This window comes from Bos indicus, chromosome 7 (assembly GCF_029378745.1).
Source record: "Bos indicus isolate NIAB-ARS_2022 breed Sahiwal x Tharparkar chromosome 7, NIAB-ARS_B.indTharparkar_mat_pri_1.0, whole genome shotgun sequence".
In the NCBI taxonomy this organism is placed as follows: Eukaryota; Metazoa; Chordata; class Mammalia; order Artiodactyla; family Bovidae; genus Bos; species Bos indicus.
Window position 1 is genome coordinate 26,852,583 of NC_091766.1, and position 23,585 is coordinate 26,876,167.

The 23,585-nt window shown below is 44.3% G+C and overlaps 1 protein-coding gene across 1 annotated transcript in view; it reads left to right on the forward strand.

The window, feature by feature from the left end:
- MARCHF3 (membrane associated ring-CH-type finger 3) overlaps positions 1-23,585 on the forward strand; it is a 156,405-nt gene that overhangs the window by 113,005 nt on the left and 19,815 nt on the right. The window contains exons 2-3 of the mRNA XM_019964618.2: positions 1,979-2,222; positions 5,140-5,344. Of these exons, the coding sequence (XP_019820177.1) occupies positions 2,035-2,222; positions 5,140-5,344 (393 nt within the window). The 5' untranslated portion in view covers positions 1,979-2,034. The remainder of the gene's footprint in view (positions 1-1,978; positions 2,223-5,139; positions 5,345-23,585) is intronic.

Below are 23,585 nucleotides of genomic sequence, written 5' to 3' on the forward strand. Positions count from 1 at the left end.
AATAAAAGAGACAAATCCTTTTTAACAAGCAACACTATACTAGCTAATCAGCTCATTGGGTTTTTTGAATGCTCGGTACCTGGGGGTTGAGAAGGCTGTAGGGTCATGATACTCGGAGCCCTGCCACTGCCTCACATCAGGCCTCAGACCATGGCTGGTGTCCACAGCCCCGGCCCCATTGCCAGTTCTCAAAGGGCTCCTGGGAGAGGCCAGACCGCAGACCCCGAGAGGACTAGAGGCAGCCAAGGAGGACAGGAAAGGGAGGCCAGCCAGACTCCTCGGCAGGAAGGAGGGGATTCCATTCCCATCCGCTGGTCAGGGCTGCGGATATGTGCTTGTCAGCAGTGACCGCATCAGCTCAAGTTCATCTGAAAGTCCGGCATTCTCCTCCTGAGAATGTCCAGTGGATGGACATTGCTCTGGAAGTTGGGCAGACTCTATTTTCCAAACCTGTAGGAGTCAAGTAAAATATAGTAAATAGAGACAAATATCTAGTAGAAAATAACCCTTTGAGGAATTCCAAAAATCCTCAGGGTTGGGAGGCAGATTTATTTACACCTGGGGTCTTGACCACCCAGACTACTAATTGACAGGAACTTAGTCTATCCACCAGCCCTGCCACTGTCCACTGAGTCCAGGCTGTGCTGGGCTCAGAAGCTTGAGGTGAGCAGGCTGGGCAGAGACGGTGTGTATGGACCGTGAAACTGTGTCCTCTCAACTCTAGACATAAACAAATGCCTCCTGCAAGTTTCTCTTAAGGCCTCTATTTCTTACACATCACGTGCAAATCTATTATTGGATGCAGTGGAGTTCCTTACTCCACTGGGTCTGAATGCTTTGAACTTGAGGTCAAGTTCAAGCCTACACTGCACAAATTGGGAACAGAATTTCTTGCAGGCTATGTGTCAGCAAGGTAAGGTCCTTATTAAGAATGGATTATTCTTAACAGGTGGTAGAGACCTCATTCATCTGTGTTCACTCCTGAGAAGGCAGTGTCCCTAGATTTTAAGTGGCACACAAAAAGAACCAAAAGCTCAGTACTAATGTCTTTATTGTAATGTCCATTAAAAATATATATACGGACTTGCCTGGAGGTCTAGTGATTAGGACTTTGCCTTCCAATGCAGGGGGTACAGGTTCAATCCCTGGTCCGGGAGCTATGATCCCACATGTCTCACCATCAAAAGACTAAAACATATTGTAGCAATATTGTAGCAAATTCAACAAAGACTTTAAAAATGGCCCACATCCAAAAAAATAAACATCTTTAAAAGAAAATTGGTGTAACAAGCTCATCAAACTCATCATTTCATGAATAACTTTAAGACAAGGCTAAAATAGGTTAACTTTTTAAAGGAAGCTAATTTTCAAGACTTAACGTAGTAGATAATTTTGTTATGGAACACAGATATGGGAATAGTCAGAAATGTGGTTCATTATTTGAGCGATTCATGTTTGGCAAATTTTGCCCAGAAAGGTGCTACTTGGCCAAATTCACATGGTTTTGTTTTTTTTTCTCTCCTTTCTTTTTGCCTTTCTTCAGTCTCTTTTTAATCTTAGCATCTCAGAGTGAAGCTGCATAGAGAATAAATTGCTTCCAAGAAAAAAATAGTTGCAAACGGTTTTAATAATGGTTCTAGGAACTCTGAGAGAGTGTCAACAAAGACTTATTGCTTCTCTGGCCCGGAGCGGGAGAACTGCTTATCTTCTCTTCAGATCTGGCTGCAGGGCCCACCATGCCCTCCCCTCTCCGATCCTCGGTGTTTACATACACTGACATGCTCACTGTCCTGTTCATAACCATATCTACTGTTTCTCGTGGGCTGAGTGTATGCGGTATGCGTGTGCTTTGTAAATGGTTGCAAGATAAAGTGCCACCTGTTATTTCTATTAAATCATGACACGATGATGGTGGCCATAATTCTCCGTTTTCTATTAAGTACCCTGCCCAAGTAAACTGTTTTCTGATCTCTCTTAGATGGAAATCCTGTATGAATGTGGAAGCCATTAGCAGAGTAATTGCTGTCTGTTACCATGACAACCAGCCGCTGCAGTCACCTGCCCGAAGTGCTACCAGACTGCACCGGCTCCGCTGCACCCGTGGTGAAGACCGTGGAGGACTGTGGCAGCCTGGTGAATGGGCAGCCGCAGTATGTCATGCAAGTTTCCGCTAAGGACGGGCAGCTGCTGTCAACAGTAGTGCGGACCCTCGCCACCCAGAGGTAGTACCACCATTAAAATCAATGAGTCTGTAATTGATCCCGAGCGCTTTCTGTCAGATGTGAAATGCTGAAGGGAATGTAATTAGCGCTCAGGTTTTTGTGTCAGGTGAGAGGAGGTACTGGGGAGGAAAAAAAACCAACTACACAAGTTGTGTTATTGCCGTTTCTATAGCAATGGGGCAAAAAGCTAAAACTCACCCTGTGGAGTTTTCTGCTTAAAGTCACACTCGCAGAGAGCCAGGCAGGGAAGGATCCCACAAGGCGCAGGGTCACTTGCTTAACATTTGTTATTTTGACCTTGTGACGGTTAATTACTTTCTTGTCGACTTCAGGTACTAACAAAGGTAGCCGCCTTTGTTAGGATAGAACCAAGGAGGCCTCCGGTTTCAGGTGACTGAGCCAAAGTGACTGGACACGTGGGTAAAACTTTTCAAGTGACAATCTGGTGTGCAGGCTAGTCAGCACCCCGTGATGGGGGCCTATTCAGCGCAGCTTCCTGGGGGTCTCCTCAGGCACATCCCCATTTGGGGGATTCTTCTGCTGCCTCCTCCTTTGCCCTCCACATGCCCCCCCCACGATCCTTCATACACACTCTGCCCTGTGAAGTACTATCATTAACACCCGCAGCTCGTCTCCCCTGAGCGATGAACTGAGCCAGACTGAAGGCTTTGAGCAGCCCAGACATGGTTTATCCAGGCCAGCCCTTTGTCCCTGGAGGTCTCCCCTGGTGCTCTTGCCGCCCACTGGCATGTGGAGAGCCACAGGCTGCCTGGCCACTGAGTGCTCCTCAGCGTCTCCATTTATTTCAGAATGAGTAAGTGGGACCTGTCTTATGACTGTGAAATGTATTTCAATAGTAGACATGCCCTATGATTTCACTGCTGACACGTCTGACCCTGAAACTTCGGGTCAGTCACTCAGACCTCAACTGCTTACCTTGGTCTGAGCAATTCAGCCAACTCCTCCAGTGCAGATACAGGCTCATCAACCCCTACATGCAACAGGACCCCTGGTGAAACCACAGCACTCTCTGTACCACCCCGAACTCCCTGGCCCCACAAGTGGTGGCCGCCAGACATGGAGTCACCCGCCCACACATGTTATAAACATTATCCACGTGCCTTCTGCTGTCAGTCCGTTTGGCTTTCACAAAGCCAAGAAATGAAAAAAAAAGGGTCAATACATATTTTTCTATCTCTGGGAAAACTTGTAACAATTGGTTAGGTCTCAGAATACAAGGAGGCAGTGAGTCTAAGTGCTCGGCTGTGAACTGAGACAGATAGTTATCTGTCAGCATGTGCCCCTGTCACCCTTGAGCCATCAAACACCTCATTTGATCAGGAAGTGTGGGCTGCAGAGCTGAAACACCTGAGACCTGGGATCCAGTTTGTGTGTGTGTGCGCACGCATGTGTGTCAGGCATTTTTACATGTTCTCCTACCATACAGTAGTGTAAACCAGAACTTTTACAATTTTATAAGCATTTGGTTCAATGTGAATGATGGAGGCCAGGAATAATGACAGAAAAAAGTCAACTCTTTAAACTTTCCTTTCCCACCCCTGAGCATGTGGGGCTCCTTTTGGCAAGTGGGAAGGAGCCTCCTTTCCTCTTTTAATCCCCTTTTAGCCTTCACTCAGTCCCAGGATCATCCCCAGAAAAGCCTTTGGGAAAGAGCAGTGTTTTCGTGGCTGTTTCCACAAAGATGGAGCCAGAGAGAGGGGGATTAGCATAAGCCTGGGTCACTGTCCGCTTTGGGGGACAGGAAGAAGTGGGGAAAGGTGAGTAAATAGGCCAGTCCTTGGGTTGGCACATACAGTGATGACATTTAAAAATCTAATACCCGATAAGGACCTCCAGCAATATAAGAAGACATTGATCAGAGGCGGATAGCCCTCCAGTATCCATTGAGAACTGAGGCCGTCTTACTTGGAGCTTTGACGTATGTGATGAGGGCCATGTCACTTGATTTTCCCTGACCTGAGTTTTTCTACAAGTGAAAATAGTGAGCATTAACTAGGCACTTACTACATGCTGGTCCCTCATCTAAGCTTGTAGCCTGGATCACACTTTCTCACCCTCACAGTCACCATATGGGGAAGGTACCCTGCTTTGAGCCCATTTTAGAGATGAGGAAGCTAAAGTCCAGAGAGATGACATTAATTGCCCAAAGTGAGCCAGCTCATGTGCAGCAGAGCTGGGGTTTGAGCCCAAGTGGCACGACTCCAGAGCCTGCCTCACTAGCCACAACACCATGAGTCCTCACAGGGGTGATGTTTCCAAGTTAAAGGACAAGCCCTGGACTGAGGCCACCTTGGTAGGACATACCTTTACCGGCTTTCGGCTGAGTGTCCTCAGCAGCCCGAAGTGCAACATAGGAAAGCTCCAGCTCTGTGCTCCGGCTCAGGCTGCTGTTCTGCGTAGCGGCTTCAGGGTCGGCTGCCCATCTGTTTTCCTCCTCTCACTCTCCCACTAAAAAGAGAAAGACAAAGAACCTCTGGGTATTCAAAAGTGTCCCGGCCTAGTTCAAAAGACTCGGTTTGTCTAGAAACTATAATCGGTGCTGTTTGCAAACAATTTCTTACTAACAAAGGATGATTTTTATTTTTCGATTGGTAGTTTGCCTGAACTACATCAACATCCAAGGCAGAATTAACACATTGCTCCTTTTCCCTCACTATGTCCCTGGGTCCGCCTACTCTGGTATTAGCCACCCCCTAGTTCGTTGTTTTGACAAAAGTAGATGCCCAAGGACCCCGGCCCCCACTGCCGAATGCCAGTGTAGATCTCAGGTTTTAAAGCAGATGTATGTTCTGAGCAGCTGCTGTGGAGGAGGGTCCGAAGGCCCCAGAGCCTGAGGACCATGGCGTGGCGGTGGTTACCAGCCCGTGACCAGCAGGTGCCCCTCCTTCTCTTGCAGTCCCTTCAATGACCGGCCGATGTGCAGGATCTGCCACGAGGGCAGCAGTCAAGAGGACTTGCTCTCTCCGTGTGAATGTACAGGGACCTTGGGGACAATTCATCGGAGCTGCCTGGAACACTGGCTGTCGTCCTCAAACACCAGCTACTGTGAACTCTGCCACTTCAGGTTTGCAGTCGAGCGCAAACCCAGGCCGTTGGTGGAGGTCAGTAATTGGGGCACGTCTTGAAAACTTAGCTCTAATGAGCAAATGATGTCTGCTTTTATGCCCAGCTCACAGACCCTGTGCCGCTTCATTGAAGCATAGTAATAGCTGTGTATGTGTGTGTGTGTGTGTGTGTGCGTGCGTACCTGTGTGTATGTATGAGACAGGAGACACAGAGTCAGCACTCAGGAGCCAATGGCAGAAAGGTGACCTCTATGAAGTGAAGATGAGAGAGTAGAAGAAATCAGTGTGAGGAGATAGGGGACGTTTTAGAGACTTGATCTCCATTTTTCCATTCCTGTGACACGGAGCAAACAGATCAAACACTGTTCTCTTTGCACACCATTGCTCACCTTGAAGCAACAGATAAATGGGCATTTGGGTTGCCTAGTCTGAGAAATCTTTGTAGAAAAGTATAACTGCATGTGTGCTCAGTTGCTTCAGTTGTATCCAACTCTTTGTGACCCTATGGACTGTAACCCGCCAGGCTCCTTGTACATAGGATTCTCCAGGCAAGAATACTGGAGTGGGGTGTAGTATAACGCACAAAGACCTACATTTTTGGGTTTGACTAGTTCTACACCTTACGTAAGTGACTTCACCTCTTGGAGTTACTATGAGGGATAAATGAATTAATATTTATAAAACACTTATAATATTAGGTATATATGCAAGAGTTTGAATTAAAAAAATCTCTCCTAGGAAATTACACACAAGCTTTTTTCAGCTAATAACCTAGTGTTGATATCTCTTTTCTTAAAAGTGATGCTGTCAACCCAGCCATTAAAATGGCAGGACATTATCTTTGCTATTTTAGGAGCCACGTGATTCTTCTTTAGACCCGGGTCCAGTCTTGTATTTTTGTTGTTCAGTTGCTAAATTGTGTCTGGTTCTTTGCCACCCCATGGACTGCAGCGCGCCAGGCTTCCCTGTCCTCCCCTGTCTCCCGGAGTTTGCTCAGATTCATGTCTGTTGAGTCAGTGATGCTATCTATCTCATCCTCTGCTGCCTCCTTTTACCTTCAATCTTTCTCCACATCAGGGTCTTTTCCACTGAGTTACCTCTTCACATCAGGTGGCCAAGGTATTGGAGCTTCAGCTTCAGCATCAGTCATTCCAGTGAATATTCAGGGTTGATTTCTTTTAGGATTGACTGGTTTGATCTTGTAGTCCAAGGGACTCTCAAGAGTCTTCTTCAGCACCACAATTCAAAAGCATCAATTCTTTGGTGCTCAGCCTTCTTTGTGGTCCAACTCTCACATCCATACATGACTACTGGACAAACTATAGCTTTGATTATACAGACCTTTGTCAGCAAAGTGATATCTCTGCTTTTTAATATGCTGTCTAGGTTCGTCACAGTTTTCCTTCCAAGGAGCAAGTGTCTTTGTATTAACTGGAGAAACTGGAAAAAGTTATTAGGTTATTTTTGCCTTCTCTCCTCCTCTGCCAGTCAATCAAAAATTGCATATTGGCAACAATAAATATTCTAATACACTTGAACCAGAGCTAGCTGGAAGAGGCCAAGACATTGTGCCTATAATCCAGTTGGGCTGATAACCTTATTTCAGCTGACTCAGTGGAACTTTGACACTAAACTAAAGCTAGAAATCAAGAAGCCCTTCTTGGAGGCTATTTAAAACAGCATGTTAGCATGCTGGCACTAAGGTTCTAGAGAGCTCTGCTTATACATTCTCTTGGTTCTGACCTTGAAAATCTAATCAGGACCTATAACTGGGGGCTGTTTTAGCTGTGACCTCCTTGCCAAACGGCACAAAATTTATTTGACTTGCCCCAATAAACACAATACTCCTTTTTAAGATTCTAGATCAAGTGACCTCTTAATTTAGGTGTCTTGCTGCTTGACATCTACTTCCAGAAATTGATTTTTGTAGAGTGCCATGAGGATTTAGCTCACTACCACATTCTTTGGGATTTTCATTTCAGAACTTCTCTGCAGAGGAAGAAATATAATTAAATAATAAACAAAGGAGGCGAAGATTTTCAAGCCCAATGGCAAAAGTTAAAAAGAAGCCTATTTCTCCTTTCCAGAAACTTTGTGGAACCTCCCCAGCTTGATATTGCAGCTCTTTCTAGGGCAGCTGGCTTCCCAAAGAAAGAAAACCTTGCTTTGAAATGGGCTGTATCCAGTGGTCTTTTTTTTAAAGTGGTCTCTCCCCAGCAGAGAAGACTTTTTACTTGGCAAAAACCCCAGGATGTGTATGCATAATAGCTAACAAAGGCTGGGGTTGGGGGTGCATGCGTGTCAGATAACACACATGTGTCAGGTCATGCAGTGAACCCTTGCAGTCTCAGAGAGACACATGTACCCCCACACAGAGGTTTCCTCAGAGCCACGGGTGTCAGGCTGTAGATGGACTCCAGAATCTCAGGCCACTGTCATTAAACAAGGAAACAAGGCAAAAGACCTTGAGAATGTGTGAGGTGCTCTGCAAGATTTAGGGCCTCGCCTACAAAAACTTCACCCAAACGGTCACTGGTGGTGAAATTTTCATTGCACAAATGGAATGTGACGTTTTTCAGAGTTAATGATGATTGAACAAGTTGAAAGTGAAAGGCAGGCCTTCTCAAGCTGGGGGAGGCTGGCCATTTGACCTTCCGATGGCGAGATGAACTTGCTGTTTGACCACAAGCAATAAAAAGAAGTTGTCTTTGGTTTCTCAGCTGGAGGACAAATGAGAACCAGGTGCAGGCAGATTTTTAAACAAATGACATTACTAATTGACTTTTCTCCTCTTACCAAAGGGTAGGTTTATTCACAGTGAGCATTGCTTCTCAATATGTTTACTTCAAGATGAAAATGAATCTTTTCAGCAAATCAGCAAAACCTGCCTATTTGGGTTTAAGCATTAGGAGTATTGTTACTTTATTTATCATTTTCCCTCTTTAATTGCTTTAATCATTACTTTATTTACCAGTTGGTTCTGCCTTCTCATTAAAGCAAGAAAATTCCATAACATTTCATTTCAAAATCAATGTGATAGTAACAACTCCCATTGCTAGAGGAAGCGGTTTAAAAACCCATTTATAAATTTTATTTGGCAGCATCCAGACATCAGTCGGAATTGCCTGACTCCGCAGACTCCCATTCTTTAGTAAACTTTCAGTCCTTCATCCACCGTAAGCCTTCATCTTCCTCAATCTCATTCTGAAGATCCTTCCTCTCCTCTTGTCTCTTACACTTTCTGCAGCCAGCAGCTAGATGTTCATTTTTAACAGATCAGGAACCCAAAGCTATCTTCTACACAGGCTGCTACATAAAGTCTTTCTTCCCTCTCCTTGCAAAGAATGAGTTTCTACTCAAAATGGCCAAGTCAATAGACAGATTATTAATAGCATCTCCAAACTGGGCATCACTTCTCCACTTTCCACTGACCATCTGGGTGACATACCTGTTGCTCTGAGCTGCAGTGTGGAGGGTGAACTGCAGATTCTCCATGATCTCTTTGGTCTCCAAAAGGCTCAAATTCTTGTGCAAAAAAAATACATTCTACACTTGAAATGAGCCTATTGTAAGGTGAGTAAATTACATTGTGTTGGCCAAAATGTCCATTCCAGTTTTTCTATATGCTGTCACAGGAAAACCCAAATAAACTTTTTGGCCAACCCAGTGCTTCAGTAAGTTGCTGTGTGTATCTACTTACCTACCTACCTACCTGCATGGCAAGACTAATTCTTTTTTAGCCTTTTTAATTCATTTTCAGTTTTATACCCTAAATATTTTCTTGGTGCTAAGTAAGCTAGTATAATGAGGTAGTTTCAACCCAAGAGAGACGGTTGGGGTTATTCAATTATGGGTGGATTTCCTCTACAGTCCAGCTAGTGTAAATCTCCTAAAAGATCTGTGTCTACTTGGGCAAAGTTTGAAAGGAAAGCATTTGAACTGTCCATAGCAAAAAGGAAAACAGATATAACCCACATACATTTCATACCTACCCAGGCAGCACTTTTCTCAGGAAGGCTACGTATTTTTGTTGATGATGGAAAATGTGTCCACTGGCAATTTGTCAGATGAATTAGCCCCAAGAATATTGACCTGGTAGAATGCAGTAAATAGACATCCACTAACCATAAAAGGATTCACGGAATGACTAGCCTGGGTGGTTTTATGGTCTCCTCTCTACTCATTTTCAGTTTTCCTCATTTCTGTCTCTAAGATGAACTCTAATACCATTCTTTTATAAGGGTGAAATACAGCAAACCAATAAAAATAGCACAATTTCTTCCCAAGACTGTGTGCCTTGACTTCCGCCTTTTGCCGTGATTACATATCTGATTGAGCAGTTTGCCAAGGAAGTCCAGCTTACTATGTGCAGATAGCGTGCTTGCAACATCAGCTTCTAGGATGGGAATATCTGCCAATGGGCTTTCCTAAGACATATATCAGTAACACCTGCCCTTGCCCGGGAAACTCATGAAGTAATAGATCAGCTCAACAATGTCAAGATTAAAATGAAACAGCCAGGAAATGGTGGAAATCTGCAGGAAAGGCTTCCTAGGATCTGATCTGTCTCCAAACAGGAAAACATGGTGATTTTTCACAGAAGGAGTGATTAGGTTTCCGTATTCCTATTTCCCTTTACACAACCCCAGCTGATTGATAGGAATTGTATGAACAATTTAAAAGCTGTTCCCGGTGAGTCTGAGGTTGAGCTAAATTGAAACTGAGAGTGTTTTCACACATATCAGTTACTCAGAATAATGGAATATAAAGCTTGGGAGATGAGGATTAAAGACTTTTTTTTTCAAACTTTTCATTTATAATTTTTTAAGTCGCTGGAAGAAAATGGTTTTAAAGTGTGCCAAGGATCCAATGTCATCTTCAGCTATACAAAAGGGAGCAGAGTTGAACTGCTGTGAAGAAACGACTTTGTGCCTTGGCGCTTGGCTATTTAATAGATTTGAGACTTCACTGAAACCCTCCTACTATGTTCTGTCAGGCTTAGGAAAGGATGTTACTCACTTCATCGTAGTGGATTTGGTTTCTTTTTTTTTTTTACTTTATTTTATATTGGAGTATAGTTGATCAACAATGTTGTGTTAGTTTCAGGAGCACAGCACAGTGATTCAATTATACATATACATGTACCTATTTTTTCAAGTTCTTTTCCCATGTAGGTTATTACAGAGTATTGAGTAGAGTTCCCTGCGCTATACAGTAGGTCCTCATTGGTTATGTTTTAAAATATAGCAGTCTGTACATAAGTATTCTGCTAGGTTAAAACGTGCTGGCATGCTGCGGTCCATGGGGTCGCAGAGTCAGACATGACCGAGCGACTGAACAACAAGGTTGAAATGTGAACTTTTGGTTTCAGAGTGTTCGTTTTCATCAGCAAACCCCTGTAGCCTTGGGATAATTAAGGAATGACACCAGAGAGTATAGAAACTGATGGAGGAAGCTTCCCAGGCATGAGGACCCCCTAACTTCCTCAAAGGAAGGTGGGCAACCTCCCCTCTTCATTCCAGCCAGTGAGCAAAGCACAGCCCAAGAGTAAGGTGGCTGGACCATCATCACAGTACGTGATAGGCTGTCACAAAGCCTCTGTTCATTAAACAGACAGATAAATAGAGAATCTTCCTCCCAACTACAAACTATATATCATATTTGGAGCCTGTGGTTGTACATCAAAGAAAATGACCCTTTGCCCTTCGGTTCAAGACAGACACAGTTGGACAAGGGCTTGTATAATATAAAAGCAGCACCACTGCTTTGAGCCACACAACAAATGTGATGATTCTGACAAATTCTGCCTGCCTTCTAGTCATCAGTCCTCAGTCAGGTGGCAGGAGCCCTGTTCCACTGGCAACCAGTGAGGAGATAACGTGTGCTTCAGAGTTTGGCCAGGAGATGCTGACCAGAGTTAGAGGAGGGAGATGGAGTGGGGAGGGTCAGGCTGACTGGGAAGATCCAGGCCCAGCTGGCCTTTGTCAGGGATTTTGGAATTCAAGCTCTGGGGAATCAAAGTCTTCAGTATGGTCTGCGGGGGAAAAGATGGTCTTGCCCATGTGGTACATGAAGGCACAGGTTTGCCATGGGCCTCCCTGGTGGCTCAGATGGTAAAGAATCTGCCTGCAATGCAAGAGACCCAGGTTTGATCCCTTGGAGAAGGCCATGGAAGTCCAGTCCAGTATTCTTGCCTGGAAAACTCCATGGACAGAGGAGCCTGGCGGGCTACAGTCCATGGCCTCACAAAGAGTCAGACACAGAGTGACTAACACTCAGTCACTCACATGAGGTCAAAACCCCAGCAAGGAGCAAGGAAGGTCTCAGGTACCGCTCTCAGGCCTTGCTCTCCTCCTGTGTTCTGGAGGGACAAGGAAAAGCCACACACAGTGTCTGAGCGGTGGGATGGGGAATGGATTTATCTGAATCCACCTGGAGCTCCCACTTCCCTCCCTCCTATCCACCAGGCATGGGGCCTTAGCTTCCCCAGGGCTGATCAGGCCCTTCCTCTGCAGCCCCGTCTCCTGGAGGCAGCTCTTCCACCAGCTCCAGGCCAGGTTGAAGCTCCCAAAGCCAAGAGCAAAGGAAAGATTACATAACAGAAAGGGGGCTTGGTGAGGGACTTTTTTGTCTGTTTTTCAGAGAACACAACAAAAGCCCCTCGCACTGAGTGACATCTGTGCTGGTGACTTTTCCTAGCAGGGCTTAACACCCCGGCTGTGGTTGCTGTCGTAGAACCATGAGACAGACAGCTGGCCACCCACTACTTCAGTGAGAACCTGAACAAATCATTCCTCCTCTGAATGCGTCAGTCTTCTTACCAGTGAAACAGAGCAGAACTAGCCAATGGGTGACCTCATTCTTGCACAAAGGTGTGCTTTATTGAATAAACACTCTTTTTAAAAAATTGAATGCCTTCAGGTTGGACATGCATGCACTGTCTAGTTCCCGAGGGTCTTGCCTTCTGCTTACACCCACCCACTCCTCTTCACCCTCTGCAGCATGTGCCTGCTTTTTACATTTGAGATTCCAAAATTGCATGGCGTCCCCTACCTTTAAAACCTAACACTAGACAGTGTATTAAAAAGCAGAGACATCACTTTGCTGACAAAGGTCCATACAGTCAAAGCTATGGTCTTTCCAGTAGTCATGTATCGATGTGAGAGTTGGACCATAAAGAAGGCTGAGCACCAAAGAATGATGCTTTCAAACTGTGGTGTGGAGAAGACTCTTGAGAGTCCCTTGGACTGAAAGGAGATCAAACCAGTCAATCCTAAAGGAAATCAACCCTGAGTACTCACTGGAAGGACTGATGCTGAAGCCGAAGCTCCAATACTCTGGCTACCTGATATGAAGAGCCGACTCATATCATAGGAAAAGATCCTGATGCTGGGAAAGATTGAGAGCGAAAGAAGAGAGTGGCAGGGGATGAGACGGTTGGATAGCATCACCAATTCAGTGGCCATGAACTTGGGCAAACTCCGGGAGATGGTAAGGAACAGGGAACCATGGCCTGCTGCATCCATTGAATTGCAGAGTCAGACATGAGTTAGCAACTGAACAACAACCCCACCTTTAAAAGAATCTGCTAATGGTATGTGATTTCTTTCTACCAACATCTTTCTCCCAAGGTAGTACAGACTGAAATTAATGATCTCCTCCTATTGTCCCCACATTATGAGTGAGCTGAAATGGCTGGTTCAAAATCACACAATTAATGAACCGGTAAGAGACAGAGTGCTAGCACAGACACTGGTGAGAAGTACCGTGCGCTGCAGCTGCCTTAGTGTTGGCCAAGCGCTTCCTTGCCTGCCTTGTCACCAGCCTCCCCATCCTTTGTCCAGTAGTTGAGATGACCTGCCTGATGACTGAAGTCTAGAGATGCTTAATCCTACAGTTGTTTGGATTTGGATTTTTCCCTTGATTCTGGTGGCTAATTTAGCAGTTGCTTCGTTACTTAAAGCTTAGTTACAAAGAAGCTGTTTTAAGGTATCTATTAAATTCACAGCTTGCTTCATTAAAAATCACTTTATTTAAAAAGGCAAGCCAACTGAAGTGTTCACATGGCCATGCCAGATGGAAGGGAGCTAACTGCCTGGTGCCTGGGTGTTCAGCCCATCCACTGCTGGGAAAGGACTAATTTGGAGGGGAAATCCTGTTCCCTGCATAAAAAGAATTACAGGACTGATTTTAGCATTTTAACTTGTATTGATACTTACAGTGACTTGGGTTGAAATACAAATTGGAAATCATGCTTTCGAAAGGACCTTTCTTAGACTTCCCTGGTGGCTCAGTGAATAAGAATCCACCTGCCAACGCAGGAGACACAGGTTCGGTCCCTAACCTGGGAAGATCCCACATGCCTCGGAACAGTTAAGCCCGTGTGCCACTACTATTGAGCCAGCAAAGTGCAGCCACTGAGCCCACGTGCTCCAGCTGCTGAAGCCCATGCACCCTAGAGCCCGCGCTCCACAGCAAGAGAAGCTGCCACAATGAGAAGCCCGAGCCCTGCAACAAAGAGTAGCCCCTGCTCACCACCACAAGAGAAAGCCCGTGCAAAGCAACAAAGATCCAGGGCAGCCAAAAACAAATCAATTAAAATTTTTAAATACAGATTTAAAGAGAGGACCTTTCTCCGTCCTAGTAGCTGCCTTTGACCTCTCCCCATCTGAGGGTCCCTGGAATAGAGGCACAGAGATGCAAAACACTAGGAGTTGTTCCACACAACTTTGTGATTTTAATTATTCTGTGTTATAACACATAGAGAGGAGGGCAAAAAGAATATATAAACAAGTGTGTATCCACCACCTAGAACTAACGCATGTCACCGTTTTGTGAGCGACACATCTTTTAAAGAACAGCCTCTTGAAGGGGGAGGGAGAAAATGTCTGTAGTCATCACCAACTTGGGCTTCTTTGATGGCTTAAATGGTAAAGAATCTGCCTGCAATGTGGGAGACCCGGATTTGATCCCAGGGTCAGAAAGATCTCCTGGAGGAAGGCATGGCAATCCATTGCAGTATTCTTGCCTGGGGAATTCCATGGACAGAGGAGCCTGGTGGGCTACAGTCATGGGTCGCAAAGAGTCGGACACAACCAAGCAACTAACGCAGTTGTCACTAACTCATCCTCAGGTAGTATCAAAAACACAAGACTGAGCCAAGGTTCCCTGAAGCACATCTGGGCCAAGAACAAGTAAACAGAATACAGATAATCCTGAAAAATGCCAGCCCCTTTGCACTCCCTCCAAATGTAAGAACAAATAATACAGTAGTGCTGGCCACCAAAGGGTCCACTTCTTTGAAAGGGAGACGGTTGGAAGCCATTATATGGGAGTCTGGGGGGCTGTGGGGGGTGGGGAGGAAAGTGTCCCCAGCTGGGCAGAGAGCTTTGTAAAAGTGTGATCAAGAAGCAGTGAAATGTCACTGCGTAACTACACCAAGTAATCATCTCTCCCCTAAGTCCTGCTGAAATAACAAGGCACAATTAGCCCACAGGAGTGGCCCTGTGCAGGTGAAGGCACCAGGTTGAACTGAAGGGAGTCATAAATTACATGAGCCCTGGTGCAAATTTCAGACACAGAGTTATCAGATATGCATAAAACTCTACACTGAGGGTATCTGCCTGCCCTCCTCTTGCCTTTTCAGTTTTAAGTGTCAACACCTGACACTTTTAACTCCAAAGAAAGAATACACATTTTGAAATACATAATGGTCTGAAATATTGTAAGCAGTACATGATTACAGTTAAATGCTGCCTAATGGACAATTATGTTCGAATGAGCCAAGTGGAGAAGTATCTTCCGTTAGGCAGTAGGAGCCCAGTGGTCATTTATTCACTGAATAACACCCTTCTTTGCCCATTTATGCTAAGATCTCCATTTTCTAGCATAGGCACAGATCTTGACATGATATTCCAATCCAGTGGCATTCATTAATTTCACTTTGAGTCCATCTGTTTTTATCCTTAAGATATTCACACCCCAGAGTTTTCTCTTCTTAAATTATTTAACCATTTCCTAGGCAAAGGAGAGAGATGTATGCTGTACATTTTACATAGCCATCTTATTTTAGTGTGTCTGGTATCCCTATAATAGAGATTATCCCATTTTATAGATAAAGAAGCTGAGATTCTGAGATGTAGTCACTCATCAGAGATCTTAAAGACTTTCGGCCACAGGGGAGTAAGCAGAGAAGGCAGAAGAATAATTCCAGTTCCTCTGGCTCCAGAGTCCATGCATTCGCCACCATTCCTGGCTTCTTCCTTCATGGCTCCAGAGGTCTTTCCACTTGCTCACTGACATGTTAACACACAAGCACACAGAGAACTGAGGGCTTCTTTACCAATAGCCAGAGTTTCTAAGGGACTATATGTACTTTAGAAAGGAAAGCATGAAAACAGTGATGACTAAAGCCCTGATGTGCCTCTTGACATTGACCCCATCTATTAAATACAGAGCTCTTAGTGAGGAGGGAGAGAGAAACAGGCAGAGCAGAGAGGATTTTTAGGGCAGTGAACCTATTCTGTATCATACCACAGTTGTGGCTATGTGTCATTATACATTTGTCCAAACCCACCGAATATTCACCAAGAGTGATGTACATTTATGCTGTTCACTGGAAGGACTGATGCTGAGGCTGAACCTCCAGTACTTTGGCCACCTCATGCGAAGAGTTGACTCATTGGAAAAGACCCTGATGCTGGGAGGGATTGGGGGCAGGAGGAGAAGGGGACGACAGAGGATGAGATGGCTGGATGGCATCACCGACTCGATGCACATGAGTTTGAGTGAACTCCAGGAGTTGGTGATGGACAGGGAGGCCTGGCATGCTGGGATTCATGGGGTTGCAAAGAGTTGGACACGACTGAGCGACTGAACTGGACTGAACTGAACTGAAACTATGAACTTTAGGTAACAATGTAGGTATATCGATTGTAACAAACGTAGCACTCTTGAGGTGCAGATGTTGATAGTGGGGGAGGCAGGGGATATATGGGGACTCTGTACTGTGCATTCAATTTTGCTGTGACTATAAAACCACCTCTAAAAAATGAAGTGTACTAAAAACACAACAATGAGCTGTGCCAGACTGTGTGCTGGGCAAGTGGAATGGCATTTCTTCTCTGTGCTTCTGATACTCTGGGCTTGTTGGAAAACAAAGCCCAGAGGTACGCCACCCTATTAGAAGCCAGAGAAGTCGTTCTTCATTTCCAAGGGACTTTATATGCCCTGTCTCTCTCCCTTTTCATCTAGTTCCTCTTTCTCTGCATTTGTCTTCATTTCCATGAATCATAACGTCACTCACTTCTTCCGAGGTCTCTACTAGGAGAGATGTTATTAGAAAGCTTGGTGAACCCAAAATGTTTAAGAGCCTTTTCCCTTCTTTCAGGAGCAGGTTATGAAGGTTAATTGGTTATAATATGGTTGTACACACGTGTGAGGTGAATTTCTTTAGACACTGTCATCTACATAACTCAGATTGGTGAAACTGATTTTGCAACTCATGAAGGAAAACACTGGTCTTTCTCTTGAATTATTTATATAATTGCCTCTGTTCTTTGCTTCCGTTTCTTGACAGGTGCAGCAAATTTGGGGAAAGATAAGAAAAATCCTGTCAGGTCTTGTGGCTTTGTGTTCCTCCTCCATTGTTCACTAAATGTATATTCCTGTGCAGCACCTCAGAGCTGCCTGCCTTCATTCATAAAGAAAGAGGAACCCTGTGAGATTGCCTGGGATAAAATTGTTTTCTTTGCAGTCCATTATTACAAAGCTAGAGGGATAGGTTTATGCTGTGATGGATATATGAGAGCAAAGTTATATTTGTGTGTGTCTAACATGAAAGAGAAAGAAAAACACTTGAAAGCTTTTAGTTTAGAACACTGAAAAACAGGCTTAATTCTTAGCTATGCCCCTTATTAAAATGTGTAAAAGATCTGTTTGTAAAGACTGAGGTCAGATTAAAAGAAGAAAATGAAATATTTTATAATCATTGTTTTATCATCACTTCATCTCCAGCAATGCTATTAGAGACAGAAAGTTGGCATAAATGGTGAAGTTCAGAATCTTTTAGGGCTCTGAGGAAAAATGGCTAATGTAGTATATGAAATGCTGCTGGCAGGTAGGAACTGAAGGAAAGTTGTAAAATAGAATTTATAGGCATTAAGGACTTACATCTGTGTAGAATCAATAAAAGCAGAAATCAGGAGATGAAGAGAAAATATTCACCATCCAAAAGAAATTTATGCAACCTCTCCTAACACTTTGCTTACTTCCAAAGGCTAGCTCTTTGCATTAATGCTGGTAGATGATGGGAGGAAAGGGATGAGAGATGAAAGTAATAAAATGGCTCTAATATTTTTCTAAACACTGGCTCATCTGCTTAAAAGCTATGACTTTAATGTTGAAACCCAGAAGTCATTCGTTCATCAAAATATATACACATTTTCAGCTGTTTGTAAGACGTACCTGACAGATAAATATATCTGAAGAATAACCCTATTAGATGAAGTTGTGGCAAGGTGGAAAGAAATACCTGCAAATCAGAATTCATGCAAGAGAAGGGATTCTTTAGGGAAATCTACAAGCCACTTCAGAATATTTTTACCAAGGGTGTTTTTCAGTCTCAGATTTTTAGAACACTTATTCAGATACAATTCATATACCATGTAGTTCCCAGAAATTTTAGAACATGTTCATCACCTGAAAAAGAAACATCACACACTTCAGCCTGAACTCTGCAGTCCTCATAGCCCTACCTTCACACCGCACCCCCCGCCAGCCCTAGGCAACCAAGAATCTATTTTGTGTCTCTGTGGATCCATCTGCCTGTTCTGGACATTTCCTATAAATGGAACCCTGCAGTTGAGACTGGCTTCCTTCAGGCAGCATAAGGTTTGTAAGGTCCAGCGTCAGAATTTATAGAAAACATATCTTCAGCTTCCTTGCTATCATTTTTCACTCTCTCTGCACATTCTATTCACCTGAATATTCTGCCTCCTTTCCTACTTGCTGTCATTTACTGAGTCTTTGCCCTATGCCCCTGTTCTACCCTGTACCACTTTCCTGTTCAACTGTTTGTATACACAAACTTTTTTTTTTTTTTTTGGCTGTACTGGATCTTCACTGTGGCACACAAGTTCAGCAGTTGCATTGTGCAGGCTTAACTGACCCACAGCATATGGGGTCCAACCTGCATCCCCTGCTTTGGAAGGTGGATTCTTAATCACTGGACTACCAGAAACATCCCCAACCTTCTCCATTTTCGAAAGGAAGAAAGTGGCACAGAGATGTGGATGGTTTACTCCCCTCTTAAAGTTTTACCTTTTCCCTATCACAGTTTATGTGATGAAACCCTGTTCACTTTTATTGAGAAGAAATAATTATGCATTGATTTTATGTTGCCTGAAATTTTGCCATCTTTGTCCAGTAAAATTCTTTTTTTTTTCCCTTAAGCCTTTTAATTTAGATGTTTTCATGAATCTGCTGCCCTACAACCACACAATTTATTTTTTAAATATCACAGTTTGTGCCCTAGGTTGGTTTTTGTCTTAAATCCAGGTCTAAGGAGATATGGATAATCCATATGGATTCTCAGAAGGTAATCAACATCCTACTGCCCATATTCTGAAATTTATCAAAGCTCAGAAAGCTGGACCAGACCAAAGAGTGTCTTGAGACAGTTTAGGAAAATGCTCTGGAACAGCACTGCTTCCCCTCAGTCATGTTTGAAAATAGGATCAAGGCTTGAATTCTCTCCCCTGAAATGCACAGACACCCAGTGTTCACATAAAGTCACAAAGGGGTCAGATTTTCTGAAGCCCTGCACCCAGGGTCAAACATCCTTGACCTACACAAACAGTAACGTTGGCTGCAAGGGAACATGTAGACTGTCCAAAAGTGTCTCTTGCACCCTTAAAAGGGAAACTTCTCATTGCTTCACTGCAAATTCCTTCTTCTGTGAGGAGGCCACATTATAATTCTGCAGATATCCACAACAGTGGATATGATTTGCTAGTGTTAAGGGGACAGCTGCTGATTCAGTTCTGCCCACATACAGCACTGGGCTGGTTATTAACTTGGGTTCTCCTGTGGTTCGCTTGGTTCTGCCACAAGGACACATGTCTCAGGGTCACTCAAGCTAGAAATGTCCCCTGGTTGGGGTCGAGCTTTCCCGCAGACAGCAGTTGTGTCCTTCCGGCTGGTCTCCTGCTTGGCCTTCTGTAAACGCCAGTCCCTGACGTCATGACCCCTGACATCCAGTTGCCACAACTCTTTAAGAACGTCTTCCTTGAAAGCAACCCTGGGAGATTTGTAGCAAAATGGTCTACAAACACTGAACATAATCAAAACAACTCATGCCAAAAAAGGAAACTGGCCCCTCCCCTCATGTAACACCGTGCTGTATTTTTACTTGGTGGTCTGATATTCTGGGACCCATTCCCAATGAAGTATATCTGAAAAGTCCAACGTGTGTGTGCTCAGTCATGTGCGACTCTCTGCAACCCCATGGACTGTAGCCCACCAGGTTCCTCTTGTCCATGGTATTTTTCAGGCAAGAATACTGGAGTGGGTTGCCATGCCCTCCTCCAGGGGATCTTCCCTACCCAGGGATGAAACCCAAGTCTCCCACATGTCTCCTGCATTGGCAGGTGGGTTCTTTACCACTGCACTGCCTGGAAAGCCCCCTGAAGAATCCAAGGGAGCCAGAAAAACAGGTGACTGGGGTGGCCTGGACAGAAAGAGGGAGACTTTTTCATTTGGATGTGAGGAGGCTAAGGAAGAGCATGTCTGAAATCTTACAAATCATGAAAAACTTAGATAACATGGGCATGGTATTCATAGCACAATCCGGATTGTGGGCTGGTGGGCTCCCTTTGAAATTTGAGGGCAAGAGTGCCGAACAAAAATAAAGAGGTTCCGCCAAATACTGCAACTTGTAAACTTAAGCCATTGTCTTAAGTGGAGCCTTGAAGGATTCCAGATCCATTGGTTGCTAGGATGTGTCCAATGTCAGCAAGATCAGACAGGCCCTAAATATTTGGGGAACTTTTTGGCAGCAAAACATTGGACTGTAAGCACTGTGAATCTGAAGTTTCCTCTATTCTCACAGTCGTCCATCTAGCAGAGAGTTCCTCTTCTCAAAGTGTTCCCATCCTTGCTGACTTTGGGAATATATGGTCCTGGTGAGAATGTCTCTTCTGTCCTTTATTTTGCACATGGATCATATTTCATTGAAATTCCTCCACCACACTCTGCTTGGAAGAGTTTTCATACTCATATTCTTAATACATGAGGATTTTTCACTCCCGGTTTTTCAATGTGGTCCCATTTTGAGGATCTGCTTGTAAATTTGATTTCTCCCTCTGTAGTCCTTTAAACATCCCTGATTCTCAAAATAGGTATTTATTATTCTTATACATGTTATTTGTCATATTCTCATACTTTATCCAGTGTTCCACTGAGGGTTCTTACTTGGTACCCTGTCATGGTACCATTTACTCTGTGATCCAGTCTTTCTCTTGGAAGTAATTATTTAAAGCTCCAGAATCCTGGGCTCCAACCACAGGCCAGCAGAAGGGGTGTTAGATGCCAGCAACTTCACCAGCTGGAGGGCCAGGGGTCCCATAAGAGCTCCAGGAACTTGGAGCTTCTGTATGTATCCTGTTTGTAATAGATTACACAGTATAAAACCACTGTCTTCCAGAGTAATCATTTTTATTGTTGGCTCTATGCTTTTTATTAATTTCATCTGCAAATTTCTGGTTTCTTGCTCTTCCTGCTTTCTTGGTTGTTTATCTCATGTTTCTGGCTTTATATGGACCACATATGCCACATAATTCTGTAGCATCGTCTTGTATTTTGGATAAACAATCTGCATTTGGCTGTGATCACTTCTACACAGTGATATAAAATAGAGAAAAATGACTCCCCATTTTACTTATATCTGGAATTTCAAGTGAATATACAAAATTATTTTGCCCTCTAATCCTGCTATGCTGCTAATCTTATCTTTGGAAAATTTCAAACCATTGGTGTGAGTGTGTGTAGCAGTTGTTCAAATAATGCTGAAGCCAAATTATAATGTTCCAGACACAAATATAGTATTTATGGAGCATTATAGCCCCTTAATTGGCTTATTGGCCTGAGTCCTCCAGGGAGCATCACAGATCTCCAGGGTGTCCTTGAATATGATGTATACTTCAGCCAATTCACAGCTGTGAAGGCCAGAACAACTGCTAAGCATGTGTCTGGGACAAAAATTACTTATCTGGATTTGATCAGAAGAGTCACGGGGAGTGATTTTATATATGTGTGTATATATTTCGGTTAGACTCATCTGATTTCTACTAAAAGCGATCACCAAGTTAAGAAGGATTTATGTATTTCTTCAACTAACATTTATCAAACACAAACATTTTAGAAAATGGGATATAACTGTGAACAGGCCAGAACACTGTATACGAACAGAGTTTACCTGCTAGAAAGAAGGACGGAATAAACAAGTTAATAAAAAGATTAGTTCTGATAGTGATGCAAGTTATGAAGGAAGAACAAGCTGTTATGTTACAGGATGACTGAGGAGAAGGACTTTGGGGGTTTGTGAAGGCCTTTCTGAAGAGGTAATGTATGAGCAGAGGGATGTCCCATGAGAAGGAACTAGATGTGGGAAGAGTGGCAGGCAGAAGGAGCAGCCACTGCAAAGGCGCTGAGCCAGGCCAGTTGAGTGTTTCTGAAACAGGAAAAAAAAACAACACTGCAAAGGAGCACTGTTTGAGGAGTCAACGGAGCTAGGTTTCAAGGTGCTTCAACTTTTCTGTCATGGATCCCATAGGCAGATGCAGTCTGCCTGTGGATCTCTTCTCAGAATCATGTTTTTCATCATGTAAAATACAGGCCTTCCCAAATGGCGCTAGTGGTAAAGAAACTGCCTGGCAATGCAGGAAACCTAAGAGACATGGGTTCATTCCCTGGGTCTGGATGATCCCCTGGAGGAGAGCCAGTATTCTCGCCTGGAGAATCCCCTGGACAGAGGAGCCTGGTGGGCTATAGTCCATAGGATCGCAGAGTCAGACCCAACTGAAGTGACTTAACACACACAAGATAAAATACATAGGAATGCAAAGAAAACCAATTACATTATAATGCTGCTGCTGCTGCTGCTGCTAAGTTGCTTCAGTCATGTCCGACTCTGTGCGACCCCATAGACGGCAGCCCATCAGGCTCCCCCATCCCTGGGATTCTCCAGGCAAGAACACTGTAGTGGGTTGCCATTTCCTTCTCCAGTGCATGAAAGTGAAAAGTGAAAGTGAAGTCGCTCAGTCGTGTCTGACTCCTAGCGACCCCATGGACTGCAGCCTACCAGGCTCCTCCGTCCATGGGATTTTCCAGGCAAGAGTACTGGAGTGGGGTGCCATTGCCTTCTCTGTACATTATAATACAGCTATAAAACTACTGAAAAGACAAAGCTGTGACATAAAATATAGATGCTGCTTTAACACGTCTTATAGCAGATCTAATGACGATGAAGTATAATTTGTCAAGATATCTGCTACAGTTTTAGTGTGAGATATCTGTGGTTTCTGTAGGATACAGTCACAGGTACTGCTCATATCACTAAGATTTTCTGCATAACTCAATGAGATACTAAACTTCAGTTAGAGGCTGTGAAAATAAAGATGTGATTTTCACCCCCCATTGTAAAATCACAGATCCCATGAATCATATCCTTGGACCCCTTGGGGTCTGTAGAGCCCAGGGTACAAACAGTGGGGCTACAACACACAGGCTTGGTGAGCCACAGTGAGGCATTAGACTAAGTGCAATGGGGAGTTTTAAGCAAGAGCAGTGACGTGATCTTGCTGCTTTTATAGAACCTGGATTCTAGGGTAACAGGACGAGAAGAGTGAAGTGACTATTACACGGTTCAAGTGAAAGATGAGGCTGGCTTGGTAAAGAGTAGTGGCCCTAGAGAGAGATGTGAATGTGCCGAGACGTGTTCCAGAACATCAGGATCTGCTGACGGGTTGGGTAGAGGGAGCGGGGAAGGAGGAAAGGGAGAATAAGAATGAGGTGGAGGTTGTTTGCAGGAGCCTGTGGGTGTTGGCGTGGACTGGCATGGAACCACCTGGGAGAGGAACTGGAGTCAGTTTGCGGGAGAGTTGGGGGGGGTGGTGAACCCACTGTTGCACTGTGGACCTGGGGAAGTGTGAGGTGTTTGTCACACAAACGGAGAGAGATTCAGTGCACAGTGGGATCCACGAGCCTGGAGCTCAGAAGA